Genomic DNA, 15,027 nt, shown 5'->3' on the forward strand with positions numbered 1-15,027 from the left:
GTGTGTCACAATGAAGTTGCATACAGTACTCTGCTACAGTGAGCTGTAAATGCATCTTAATGCCAGCATGCTGCACAGTTTTCACAGTTAAGTTGCTGCTGTTTATTAGAGCCCTGAATTGTTTAGGTGATGGCAATTCCCTGTTAACACTATAGCACTCCAATTTAGGATGCTGTTCATGCTCACTAGGCTCCGTGTGTTGTGATGTAAGCTGGGAAAAAAACAACTCATAATTTCTTGTCTTATTCCGTATTCATCTATACAGTAGACACCATTTACCACAGGTGAGTAACGGGAGCAGAGAGATGACTCAGCCATTTTTTGAAGGCTGTGAAAGAGAAAGGAGCCTTCCAAAACAGCATTTGCTGCTAATCATGTTTTAACCTCTCAGCTTTGCAGAGTGCTTCAGGGTTGTGTGTGACTGACAGTTCAATTCACTGAGCTGAAAACATGATTCAATCAGAAACATTCTTTTCATGACTTACTTTTAATTATGTTAATGACAGTTGACTTTTGCTTAATGCTCCAGTTCAAAGTAGCTTCCTTGTCAAATGACTAATCCGTCTTTTATTAACATTATGTATATATTATATACATTACTAAGCTATAATTAAGGACTACACATGCAGCTGCAGATCTTTGTTAGTGGGTCAGTTCCCCTTCATATGGCACATGCCACTTGGCAGAGAGATAATATGCTGCATGAAGTGAATGTACTGCATCAGTGAGGTATAGACGTGAGTGTACAGAGAAATACTGAGGTGAGATTGAATTGCAGATTGAGGATGAATGCTCTTGAGTGATTGTAAAGAGCTTGGAGAAGTCCACGTGTCTGCAGAAACTAGCTGAAGTTGATGTCCTTGGAACAAATTGGCCAGAACTCCAGTAGAGATAAGTTAGGATAAAGATCAGGATTTCAGAATCTGTGTAAACACGCTAGCTGATGAGGGAACCACAGCGAGAGACAACAAATGTCTTTTTTCTTTACAGACAAATATCATATATACCCAGCTTTGCGTTTCAGTAGAATAACAAACAGATGAAGCAGGATTATTGGTGGCATGTTGCGGCTTGTAATGCAGCTGTGGCCACTAGTCCAGCGATAGCAGTAGCTACAGCACAAGCTAGCAGCAGCTCCGTGTCTACACAGCCTACATAGCAAGGTGTCACACAGCCTGTGTAGACAGCTGGATTGATTGAAATAGGAGTGTAACTGCTCGGACAGACGATTGAAAGCGCTGCCATTAACAGCATAACCTAAATCAGATAAAGTGTTGAAAGCTAAGGGTAGTGAGAGGTTGCTTGTGTGGCACAGGCAAATGGATGGATGTTAGCAACAATAGCAGTCAACTTTAATAATACTAGTTAAAGTTGCAAAAGTTCAACCTAATCGCCATAAAAAAATGTTGGCTTTGTACATTTCTGCAAACCACGGATACATTACTTTAGCAGGTTGTTATGTAGCGGATACATTGAAACAAAGATGTGGTTAACATGTGGTTAGGTTTCGGCACAAAACCGGCCTAAAATACTCCATTTGGGGGCACAATCCTGGCAGGAAAAGCAGCAATGTCTCAAGTATAAAACAACCACTTTCCACTATCCGCGCTGGAAAAACAGCGACCAGCTTCTACAAAACACCCACATTCAGTGGCGAAACAGCTGCCGGAGATGCAGTAATGACTTGCTAAATCACAACTGGTTTTGTTGTGTGTCTGTGGAACAGTGGTCTGCAGCTTGGCAGGCGTCTTGCCTCGGTGACACGCCATCTACCATCCCCTCCACCTCCCAATGACAAAGTCATCTCATATACTTGATGTGATGGGTATGAAATGTGAAAATGTAACGTATCTGTGGTTTGCAGAAGTGTACTTTACCAGCATTTTCCTCTGCCGACTGCACTTAGCTGATAGTTTTGTATGCATGCATTATACTCTGAAAAACACAAACCAGACAGCACTATTCTAAAGAAAAGCTGCCCTTAAGAAAAGTTGATGTATTGTAGTTACGTGATCGTTAACAGTGGCATGTGAAAACTATGTGTGTGTCCACGTTAGGGGATCTGTCATCTGTAATCCTAAGTGTCAGGGTGTGAGAGGGTATCCTCGTTTGTGCATGTAATTTTTCCTCCCCTCTCCTTTGCTTCTTTTCCCCCTCCCCCTTCAGATATGTGTAAATGACTGTAGGTGTTTTGCACTCTCTGTGTGTCTGTTTGCACACTGCCTGTGCAGCAGTGTTGTAGATAAATGAGATAATGTTTCTGTTGGCAACGAACACAACACCTGAATTCCCAAGGTAGCATTTTAGTTCAGAGCAGCCACAGCAGAATCCTAGACGGTGGAACAGATCTTCTAGATGATCTGTTTTCATGTGTTGTTAGCTTGTTTTCAAAGCACAGTCACTCTGCGGAACATACACTCCATCTCTCTCTCAGCCACATATGAGGAACTCCCACTAAATGCTACTGTTGAAAATACAAAATTCATATAAAGTCACATCTCTCTTACAGTCAACTCCTGCATGTATGTTCAGGTAAGGTGCTCTTTCAGATGCGAAAAGCCGGCAGACTGAACATGACTCCAGTGTGTAAGGCTTTTGTGTAGCTCACTGTGAACTAATATTACACAGGGATGTGATATATAGTAGCCAATAATCCCATTATACTTGGAGTCTTATAAATATTATTCCTTTCAACTGGAGTTGACGTGCCAGTTAGCAGTCTTTCAGCTGAAGGATGGATGTGGTGTCATATTTTAAGACATACCACATGTGAGCTGTTCACAGTATGATCGTCGTAGTGCAGCTCATATGAAATTGATAGGGTCATGCATTAATTCAAAACTTGTCAGATCCCCATCATCTACTTGAAGAAGGGAGTTGCAGCCAAAGAATGGCCAGGAGGAACGCAGAGGGTGGCTGCAGTTCACTTCTGTGTGCTGTGTGTGGCTCTCCAGCCGTATACAGGAGCGTAGATGAGATGTGGTCTGGCGGCATTCATGGAAATTTGTGCAGTCCAGCCCCTCCCCCCTTTCTCGACTCATCTCCCCCATCCAACCTCAGAATTTATATTCTCCCTCCAGCAAAAGGAAGGACCATCTTGGCCTTTCATTTTCCAGTTCAGGGCTTTCCTTTTTTTTGCAGATAAATGCTCTCCAATCCACCCTGACAGATGTCACATTGCATCACTTCCGTTTTGATACATAGCCTCTGATCCTGCCACTTGCAATAAGGAGCCAGCACCAGGGACGCCCCTCCCTAGACAATGCTCTGACACGGGTGATTATTTTAAAGGTGCATCATTGGTGCTGCCGAGTGCTGAAACCCTGGCTGGGCGCCGTGTCCACATGCACTCGCTGCCGTGCCCGCTGCAGGAATGTGGGTATCGGCTTGTGTCTGGGTCAGGGAATGACAACAACACGACACACTCAGTAGTCGTCACAGGTCACCCTGACACTGTGCAATACCTCTGGCAGCGATTTATGCTGCTCTCAACCTCTTCTCAGCAGCGGCCTGCTAGTCCTGTCTCTCACTCAGTCTCTCCACTGTGACTTCGCGGGTCAGAGTTGGAGAAACAATCTGTATAAAGGGAAGGTTTTAGTGCCTCTGCTGCCAGCAGAGACTCGCTGCACTGTAGCATTAATCATACAAGGCCAGAGTACATCAGTAAACACAGTGTGTCAGGTCAAGGTAAAGATCAGATCCCACAGCATTTAACAGGACTCAATAGCATACAGGCTATCTATTGAAAAGTCAGCGTTATTCATGGCATGTCTCAGAGCCTTCGTTGCTCGCAGGAGAGACACGCCATTGTTCACTGAAGAGCATACTGAAATATTTCTCTGGCTACACAAAAAACACTGGATCAGCAGCAATTAGTAGAGTAAGAGAGAGATAAAGAGAGGATGGGAGGGAGGGAGGCAGTTGAAAAAGAATGAGGTTGAAAAATGTAGAATCAGCGAGAGAAAAAGAAAAAGCAGAAAAGAGAGAGGGGAGAAAGAGACCAAGGCGGAAAGTGGGTAAAAGAGGGAGAGAGCGCGAGTTTCCAGCCAGTACAGTGTGGTGTGTAGGAGGTTGGAGCTGCCTGGAGCCCCTGGTGCTTTTAAAGGACCAAAGACTTTCTCATTGTCTTGGGTCTCTGTGCCTTTGTGCGTGCCCGTGTGTGTATGTGTGGTGTGTGTGTGTGAGAAACCTCTTCATTAGTCTTCCCATTGCTCTTCCCCCCAGCCCCTGACCACTCACTTACCCCCAGCAGCTACAGTATATGTGCCCATATGGGACTAAACCCAGTTATACAAGAGATTAAAATTATCAGTCTTGGAAAGGAGATAATACAGTGTGACTCAGGCCCAACTGGCGCTAAACAAACCAAGGCTGTGTGAACGTATATCTGTGTTTGCTTCTGCGGAAAAAGAGACTTCTTCTTCTTCTTGAATTAAACCCTGATTTTACTAACAATGATGAGGTTTCACTACTGTACGTTCTCAAATTGGTTCAGTAATTGAGGTCAAAGTTATAATTTAACCCTTTGTCTCGTTGTTTGTTCCAGAAGACAGGAAGTTGTTTGTCGGGATGCTGAACAAACAACAGACGGAGGAGGATGTTTACCGCCTCTTCGAACCCTACGGAGTCATTGAGGAGTGCACGGTCTTAAGAGGTCCTGACGGAAACAGCAAAGGTAGGAGCCATGATATAGTTGTCAGCATTATTTAGGTCACAGACAGAGATGTGACAGTGTGTGTGAGTGTCTACGTCAGCTGGGGTATATAAAATATATGTGACATACGCACCAGATGTGGGTCAAATAGCACACAATTACAAACATTTTCACGCCGCACTGCTTGATGTGCTACTTGGCTGCAGGCAGTGACAAAAAAGTTAAGCTCAGTGAGTCAAATACTGTTTGATTGATGTCTGATTTCCATTATTAGGAGCTATGAGAAAAGTTAAGTGGATAATTTGTTAGTTTTATTCTCCCCTTTTGTTCACTTTGTAGAGAATTTATTGTCATTTTTTGTAGCAGCACACCCTCAAAGATTTAAGTATTTTAAAATATTGTCATATTTAAAAAAGGAATGATAATATAATTTTTTCTTTGTTTGAAAACAGGAGTTTTGGGTAGCTAAAGGGATAATCTGTGATAAAATCCAGCAGCCGGATACAAGACCAGGACTCTCCCATTATATGATAGCCACCAGCGAAACAAGACACCCCATGTTATGAGTAATTGTAATCCCATTAAATGCAGCAATGATTCAAAAAATGCTCGTAATTTGAAAATGCTGACTTTGCCATCACAATCTCTTCCTCAGCATGTATCTTGTTTCTGAAAGAGGATCCTCTACCTTACAAAGCAATCATTTCTTTATTGTCACCCTTTTTTTTGCGGTGTTAGTATGAAGCCTTTTGTAACTGTAACCCGAATACTGTAGTGTTGATATCTTGCAGGCCTTTTTTTAAGACAGCCAAAAACTTTTGGAGACGTCAATTCCCTCTGACATGCAGCAAAGAGCAAAGGGACTAGTGGTTTTTCATGTCCCTAAAGCCTATTCCCCAGCCAGCGCTTATGGAAATTGTTGTGGAATTATATCTAAGGGGGTTTGAAGCCAGAGCATTCTGACTCTGCAGTGGTTTGCAGGAGAAGGGAAAGATGGATGTCAAAACGATTCAAGTGACCCCACTGTGAGGATGGAGGCAGCCGAGGGAAGTCGCCAGTGGTGGGAAGTTACTAAATACATTTACTTGAATACATTATTCAAGTATTTCCATTTTATGCTGCTTTGTACTTCCACTCCACTATAGTTGAGAGGCAAATAATATAGTATTTACTCCACCACATTAATATAACACCTTAAATTACTTTGCAGATTTACATTATTTATACAAAATAAAATCAACAAATAAATCATGATGCTTTATTGTAGAATAAGCCACCCAGCAGAAATTAAAGTAGGGATGCACCAATATGAGACTGATATCAGCCCAGTACTGATTTAGATAGCTGGATTGGGTATCTATGACAGCAGCCGATCTATTAAATTCAATTCTATATTAATGTCTAATTACATGTGGGTTTTACAGGGCTCAACATTAACACTTGTCCAGGGAAGGTAAACTCTGTTTTTGGGAGAGTGTAACACCTCTTGCAGTTGTGCGATCCGGCAAGCTATCTGAAAATTAACTGCGTACTGAATCCTTGAAGCAGAGCTTTTCCTAGCTGATCTTCATGTGCTAGTCTGTCTCACCACCAAGTGTTAAACAAGACCAGTAGTTAACAAGACTAGGTCAAAACCTAGTACATGGATGAGCCATGAATGTAATGCCAAAGAGCTTTATTTTGGATTGAGGACTTTTAATTTGAAACAGGAAGTGGCTGTCAGTTACCCAGTCAAGGACCTCACTTTGCCTTATTGTAGCTTACAGAGCTGGCATGAGCCGGCTTTGTTGCTGCCAACATGTCAATACATGTTAAAATAAAGAACAGTACACTGAGGTCTTTTAATCTCAGTACACAGCAGGAGAGACCTTCTTTCTGTGGAGCTGTTGCCACTGATCAGCTCCTTTTTGCTCCATTCAACACAATCCTCCTCTCCCATCTTCAGCTCCGATTGTAGATGTACGTCCTCGTAAGACTGGTGGAAGCTGAGCAGTTATTGGCCAATATCAGAGTCAAGTTTCACCGATAACAATAGTTTGTAAAATTCTCTATCAGTGCAGATTACTATGGAGAATTTTGTGATTGCAGCAGCACCTGTTCCAACATTTGTGTCATATAAACATGGCTTTTCCTGTAACAAACTGATGAGGTGATCCTCTCTTTCTTCCGTCCAAAACTGCCGTTTCACCTGTGGCTAGCTGGCTAACTTATTGATTCCACAGTGCTTTTACAGTAGTTACAGAAAATGAGCCGAAAAAAGTTGTCGCTCATCAGGTGATAGCAACGTGCTTTCCTACGCTGTAACAAGAGTGTGTGGATGAAGCATGAAGTCGTTGCATACGTTGCTAAATCCACTATGCTGTCATGCTACACTGAGTACAGAAAATGAGAAATACAGTAAAACAGAACTGTTAGCATCCACAGCTCTGTCAGCCTGTCAGTGCCTATTTATTTCAAAATAACAATAGCCAATGGGGAACATCCCACACTAACGTCATGAGTCACTCCAACCAATGGTGTAACTTCATCACATGTTCACTCGCTCATGGAAAGACTTTTTTTTTGCATTTATAGGGCTGACCTCGTCTCTGCTGTCCAGCCAAAAAACCAACACTTTAAAAGTTTATTGCAAGGTTGACAATGTGGTACAAGACATAATGTTTCTAATGTTTAATATCTCTGAAATTCTGTACGCCAAAGACTTTTCTTTTCCCTAATGCCCTAATGAGGGCTCTTGTGTGATCCTTTTCCTTTCAGAAGATCTGTAATCCAGACTTGAACTGCTGTGTCTTTTTGGAGACATTTTTGAAATCCATAATGATAAATACAACACTGAATGTCATCTTGATTATTTATCCATTTTACCGTGTTGTAAACAGTAGTTGTTAGCCGTCCATGATGCCTTTATGAGTCTGTCAGAAGCTATGTTTCTGACCGTGTGGCAACTTTGACCTCAAACACACTGCACAATAGAATAATAAGCCACTGTCTTGTTTTCAGCTGAAAATTTTCCTTTAACCACCAAAACTGGTCAAGTGCCAAGACAAACAAGCCAAAAAAATTAAACAGGGCGAGGAGAAAAGAAAAAGTTTAATGTCATGCCTGGCGTACCATGTCATGCGTCACTATAATGCCAGTAGACTGCATTATGTTCTTATTTTATGCAGTTTTATTGTTTTATACTGGAATTTTAATTCCTGTTTATGTTTTGACCAATTTGTTGCTGCATTTAAAGGGTTTACACTCAAATTGCAATTCCTGTTACTTTTGAAAAATGTTTACCCAAGGCGCTGGTCCAACTCATTATTTTTATAATTACAACTCAGTAAAATTGTGTGTTTTTGTTACATTTCATCTTATTAAGTTAGGAAGATGTTTTAAGTTAAGCCAGATATTTCGTTGCACATAGAAGAATGAATCCAGTCACTTCCACACAGTGAGGCATACAGATTATTAACACTGGTATCAGATTGGTAGTCGGTATCAACCAATACCCAAAACCCAGGTATTGGTATCAGGACTAAAAAAGTCAAATCAGTGCATCCCTATATTTAGTAGTTAAAATCACATTAAAGTGATGCATTCTGCATTATAAGTACTTTTTTTGTACTTAAAGTTTATTTTGATGCTGATACTTGCGTACTTTTACTCAAGTAATATTTTGAATTCAGGTTTTGAATTTCAGATTTTTATTTTTTATTTATATAACAGAGTATTTCTAAGCTGTGGTGCTTTTATTCAAACTTCCACCTTTGGATGTGGCTCTACAATATATTTGTCATCTTTGTGTGTTCAAACACTCAAAATGTCAGACTCCAAACATAGTCATCTTTGTCTGCTGATGGATGTCTCTAATAGTTTGTGATATTTGCTTATTATTTTCTGATGAAAGCCTAAACAAATAAAACATGCCAAACCCCAAATCTGTTTTTGCTCATCATCCTGTTTGTGCACCATTATGTGCAACAATATGATTACTATAAGTTTAAATATTACGGCTACACTCTCCTGTTTGGTTTATTCTAAAAGAGCAGAAGCACTGCATACTGCAGTATGCGCAGTATGTTAAGGGTTAAATTCATAATTATATTGGCATATAGTTTGTACTACTGTAGCAAAGTCCTTGTACAGGTCATGCCGAGCTCAAGCTCTTTTCTATCCATATCTCAACAGGGGGTAGTGGTTTGACAGCTGAATGGGCATCTTGATTGGCTGGTGTCCACAGGGGTAAGCCCATTAAGAGGGGAAGAATGGCAGGGCGGCTGGGTCAAGCAGTAGAGATGATAAGAAGAATAAAGTATGAAAGATTAAATAAGAATAGAAAGGAAAGTTAAAATGAAATGAAATTAGGTGAAATACGGTGTAATTATAAGAGGGGACGGCAGCTCAATAGTTAGTGCTGCTGCCTCACTGCAACAGACCCTGGTTCAGCGTTCACATGTTTCACAAGTTAATGTGTTGTGGTTTCCTTAACAGCAGATGCCAGAGCAGTGGACCGGACACTGTATAATCTGTGCACATGTATCACTGAGAGCGTGTGTTCTTTTGTTAGCTTTGTAATAGACTGATCATGTGCACAACTGGTCTCTGCCTTCCACCCTCTGCATCCAAAAGAAAACATAGATAAAGACAGTAAATGCATTAAGTATAATTCATATTTTAACACAACAAGCATCACTATCGTTACTTATTATGTTGTTAATAAAATTATGATTTGCAAGTGGATCTCTATTTTAGCATGTTTACTTAGGCATGGGTACATATGGACACTGTACTGCAGTAGTTTTGAAAATTGATTGCAGTATGTTCGTGAGTTTGTTTTAAGTAGCATTAATATTTGTTCAAGTACTAAGAGTTTGGAGTCTTTTTAAAGGATACAAAGTGTTAGGGATGGGTATCGTTAGTATTTTATTGATGCCAATATCAGTACAGACACTACTAATCAGTACAATAGTTATCGAGACTCTTGCTTTTACCTCTCTTAATAATTTGGTGCAAAAAATGAAGAAATTACTTGAAAAGTTGTGAAAATATTCCAGAGTTATTACAACAGGGTTAAGTGCTGTGTCATTTCCCTACTGTTGAAAATATTAACAGCAATAAGCAATACAAAATTAGTTATTCCTGGTTGTCAGGACAGCTCACACTGGGTACCTTTGTAAATAGCCACTCCAAGCACCAGAGTGAACTCTAGAATTTACCATTTGTAAATTTGGGGCACTGTTGGTATATACTGTGTAGTTATTCAGAGCACCTCACATTTAGAGTGGCAGAGCGTACTCTGGGCACTCTGTCTGAGGAGACGGGGCCTCAGAGCGCCATCCATATGTGAAACTGCTTTAGTCTGTGTTTTTATTGGTTTTAATCACCTGGTCCGTTTGTTTTGGAGAAGAAGAGATCTTTGCGGATAATTTGGCTCCTGATAAAAACCTCCTGAACAATGAACACTAAGGAAAATCTGACCTGGAGAAGTTTCAGCTGGTGGCAATCTGTGATCTTCACTGTTAGATTCCATTAAATCCCCCTAAAACTTACACACTGGACCTTTAAAATAGAAGTGCCTAAAACTGATGCTATTATCAATATTATCAAAATCACAATATGGTCAAGTGGAATATCCAAGTCGCAGGAGCTGCTATTTTTTATGATGAAGGTAAAATGTGTCATAATATAATATTATAAATGAAGCATTGTGGTGCTGAAGAGATGCGCCATCCTGCAAATCATATTCCAGCCAAAAGGGAACATGCTCGCCAGCAAACATTTCATCATCATCATTGTCATCATATTTATATTGTTTTCAGTTAAAAAGATGCAATAATTACCATTCCCATTAAACTACTGACTGATATCACAATCGCAATATCTATCAGTATAACACATCGTTTTTACAACGATAAGGGAGTCACCTTGACTCAAAGAGGTGGAGACAGTCACATTTTTAGTTTGACAAATCCCATCAGCATTAATAGGTGTTTCATGAGGTTGCTGGTGTTGCCCCCTTAACATGCAATTTGCAGTTGAGTTAAGTGAGCTCATGCTTTTGAACGTTTTGCCTGGTCAGCCGTGACTGTACGGCACAGAATGTAAACATGCATCTACACAACGTCAAACGTAATCGCCTGGCGCTAGCAGCTTCATTATCATTAGGACAGTTAGCAATTTGGAAATGCCAGCTTTATTAAAATTCACTAATGATACATGAATACCAATAGGAGCGCAGTTTGTCCAAGAGCTTATCAGTACTTCAGTACTGACCAGTCAGGAAGTGGTACCAATTTAGTACTGGTTCTTGATACCCATCCCTACAAAGTGGATGGCTTTGAGTCAAGTTATCCAGTTCCAAAAATCAGGCCATACTCCAGTTTAAAAGTTGAATAATTAATGTACAACAGATCACATTACAAACCCACAAAAGCTATCTTCAACTTGTTTTCACTTTATCTACTCCTCACAACATTCCTCAAGGACATTAGAGCGAGTGTTGGTCCTGTGGTTCCTGGACAGACATCGTCATATTCACAAATATTGATCAGAACATCCTGTTGTGGGAACAAAAAACTGTGCTGAGTTCTCAGATGGAGCGGTTTTCTATTTAAAAAACATTATGAGTTTAGCCGGTTTAGCTCATATTTAATATGCACAGACAGGCATGTGGTGCTAAATAGCATGCTTTTCTGCTTCATCAGTGCAATCTTTAGCCTGCAGCTTCTGCCTGCTTGTCTGCCTGCCTAATGCCCAGAGTGGGACAGCCTGCTGTGCAATGAGAGCCTCTCGCTGCACAGTGATTTCTGTGGTGTCAAATACAATTCAACATCCTTTATTAATATACCGTAGGCTTTTAAACTCACTCGATTGAATACATTTACCGTATATATACTCTGTGTGTGTGTGTCTGTGTGTCTGTGTGTGTACCTGCATGTGTGTGGTGTGCATCTGTTCTCTCTTCCAGGTTGCGCCTTTGTCAAGTTCTCTACACACACTGAGGCTCAGTCTGCAATCAGTGCCCTCCACGGTAGCCAGACCATGCCAGTGAGTACAGCTCTCTCCCTCACACATGAGAAACATACACACACCATCACGCAACATCCATCACATACACAACACGTACACACAGACCACCAATCACAATAGCAATGTGCAGTCCACCTCTCTTCATTAAGAGCTGTAAACCCTCAGTTTTGAACTCACCCCCAACTCTAAAGTTTTAATCAATTTATAGAAAGTGCAACCATCCTCATAAATACCCCATCTTTAAAAACAGATACAGCCAGAAATAGCCTTCTGTCTCTTTAATTAACATGGTACTTTTAAAAAAAAATCCAAATCTAATTTCCAGATAAAACTGTTTAGAATGATAATTGAATTTCGGGTGAGTCATCAATCAGTAGTTCTGCTCGCATAATCAGTGAATATAACTCCAGTGTGAGATTACATTTGCTCGTTATGTAAGCACACCATGTCCTCTCTGTATTGGATTTACTATGAGCGCAGAAGCTGTACTGCTCATTTGTATGTGTCTCATGTTTAGGCATGGTCCCTGTATACCTGATGGTGTCAAAATAAAAGCTACTTACTCTGCACTCCAAACCTGAATAGAGTTATTCTCCGTGACATCCGGCAAGCGGACAGAGAGTCACGTCCCATATTATACACTGGCTTGAAGTATACTCTGCTTTTATCCTCATTTTTGTTTCGGGAACTCTCGCCTCAGAGAAGCGGGGACCCTGAACTCTCTCCCACCCTATCTCACAGATGTTGTGTTTCACTGTATGATTTCATTATTAATGGTTGCCAATGTGTGGCTCAAGAGAGGAAAGCAGAGAGAAGGACCAGAAGCCAGCTGTGCCATTTTGGCGCAACCTCTGAGTCAATCTAAGTGCAAATGACTGCAGGTCATGAGGAAAGACTCTGGATGTCCATTCTCCATAGATACCCTCCTTCTCTGTTGCTCCATCTCCCTATCTCCACTAGCTCTCTGCCCTCACTCGTCTCTCTTTGGCAGCCTCTCGGGATATTAGGCAATAGACTTGTTTACTCCACCTTTCACCACATTGGCTGCTGAATTATTCATCTAACTATAAGCAGGGGGCAGAAGGGAGGGAGGAAGAGTTAGAGGGAGAGTGAGAGACGGAGAGAGGGGCAGAGGGAGAATGAGTGAATGGACAGGATTTATACCTCCTGCTCTGGTAAATTGATTATAGAAATCTGATCAGCATCTCATATCCTGTGGCTGCTGGAGGAGAGGGCACAGTGTGCCTGCCTCGCTGAGATTAGCGGACCACCGGTGGGCCATTACGCCTCAGTAGGACGTTGCTTCAGAGCAAAGTGTCCATCAATGTAGCAAAGATCCTGGAAAAACCTCTGACCATACATCCTGTATCCATTTGGGTCCATGTTGATTGCGACACAATTGCAGAAAGAAGTCACATACAAGTGAATTGAAGGAATGAATAAATAAATGATCATTTCATTTACACCTCTGGATACATTAAAAATGGATACATGAATAAAACAACACATAAAAAGACAGGGTCCAGAGTTCTTCTTAGTCATTAGTTCAAGGTCCACACAGTTTAATACATTTGGCGTCATACTTGAGTTTGGCCATGTCGTCGAGCTAGTTTGCCGTCTCTGTCAAGTAGCCGTCCGTTAGTCACTCAGTCTACAGCAAGACAGGGCACTTCAAAATAAAAGCTCTTTGCCAGAAATTTGCTGTATGTTGGAGCCACAGTAACATTAGATGTATGTGTTTTGATTTATGTTTAATTAACAGTAACTAGATGTAAATGCAGTTTTGTTGTGTGTACATGGGGCAGCGCACTAGAGTCTAGGGGCAGGTGATGAGCAGTAAAGGAGTAAGCAAACAGTTTTTTGACTTAAATGTAGAGTCTTTAAATAAAAAACATTACATTTAAGGCTCTGAGAGGTGAGCGGGTGAACTGGAAGCAGGATGAAAAGCATGAAGTATTACGTATGGACAATGCTGTCGCCCTTCTGTGTTATGGTGAGCATGTACATATTGTATTGAGAATAAATGGATTGTCAAATCCAAAGAGATAAAGCGCACTGAACATTGGTTTATTGTTAGCCCAGAACACGTTCACCCGATCACCCCTCAGATCCTTAAATGTGACGTTTTTTTTTATTGAGAGACTCTTCACTGTCCGTAAAAATAAAATGTGTTCTTTACAAACTTGACATGTTTGCAAGTTACTTGTGGTCCATTCAGAATGGACCCACAACCCACTTTTGGACCACGACCCACCAGTTGGGAACCACTGCCCTATTGGTTTGTGATAAATTTTCTGTGTGGGAAAAAGTAGGCCGACACAGGTTCAGCATCAGTGCAGCTGTTTTATTATCTGTGAGTCTGAACACAGTGTGAGACAGAGTAGAAAACAGGCATGCATGTGACACAGCATGGTGCTCATGTCATTATAACATAGGATATTTACCCTCAGTAACAGACGTGCTGCTCGTTTGGGAAGCAGTCGCACTCGTGTATAGAGTGTCAAATACATGGCATTCCTAGAATTTAAGCCTATGTTGCATAGAGAGATATTTCAGTATACTGCTGGTGTTTCCACCCTGACTTGAAATGATCATTTTACTGACATTACAAGCACCACTGTTCTCATATTCCCTCATGAAATGAAGCCACATTTGGACCATTTCTTCCTCTCTGCCATGTCTCCCTCTTGTTGCCAAGTTTCCTGCAGCACAGACGCCAGTTTGATGTTATTGTTTTGCAATGCGCAACTGTCACAAAAACATGCCGCCATCAATAAAAGGAACTGATAAGCTCGGAGGCATATCATTCTGATCTCTGTGAGTATGTGTGTATTTACTGCCACACCAAGGCTGTGGCTGTGGAGCAGACTCAGAGAGATGACCATGAATAAAGCCCAGCCAATAGCATCGCTTCGCTAGTAGAGGTGTTGAAGTGCACTGAATATTAACGCTACGACTAAGTACGGCAGTTTGACAGATCTACTGCCAATCCCCCAAAGCACGAACACTGGCTTCTTAGAGTTTATGAGTGCGCACACACACTCACGTGCATGTGTGTGCATACATAAACATGTACAAACAGAAGCACTTTGTGGCGAGCACATTTGCATGAGCACGCACACACGCACACACACACACACATACACACACACTCACACACTCTTTCTATATTGCTCCTCTCTCTGTTTCACTGTCACATGCTCGTACAGCCACAGGCTAGGGTCAAAGGCTCCCTGACTGATCTTATTTTCCAGCTCGGAGGACTTGAGCTGAATACATTTGTGTTATTCATGTAGAGGGGGAGTGGGCATTTTGTATGTATTGTATGTGTGAGTCGGGATGGAAAGAGAAAATCCACA

At 41.3% G+C, this 15,027-nt stretch overlaps 1 protein-coding gene across 11 annotated transcripts in view; it reads left to right on the top strand.

Annotated features, from left to right (window-relative positions):
* The window catches only part of celf5a (cugbp, Elav-like family member 5a), a 227,345-nt gene that overhangs the window by 173,263 nt on the left and 39,055 nt on the right, over positions 1–15,027 (top strand). For 8 of the 11 annotated variants that reach the window (XM_049587977.1, XM_049587979.1, XM_049587982.1 and 5 more), the window contains exons 4-5: positions 4,547–4,675; positions 11,607–11,686. In XM_049587977.1, coding sequence (XP_049443934.1) covers positions 4,547–4,675; positions 11,607–11,686 — 209 coding nt within the window. The remainder of the gene's footprint in view (positions 1–4,546; positions 4,676–11,606; positions 11,687–15,027) is intronic. The other 3 variants (XM_049587978.1, XM_049587984.1, XM_049587987.1) reach the window with 1 other exon arrangement.

This window comes from Epinephelus fuscoguttatus, linkage group LG10 (genome assembly GCF_011397635.1).
Source record: "Epinephelus fuscoguttatus linkage group LG10, E.fuscoguttatus.final_Chr_v1".
NCBI lineage: Eukaryota > Metazoa > Chordata > Actinopteri > Perciformes > Serranidae > Epinephelus > Epinephelus fuscoguttatus.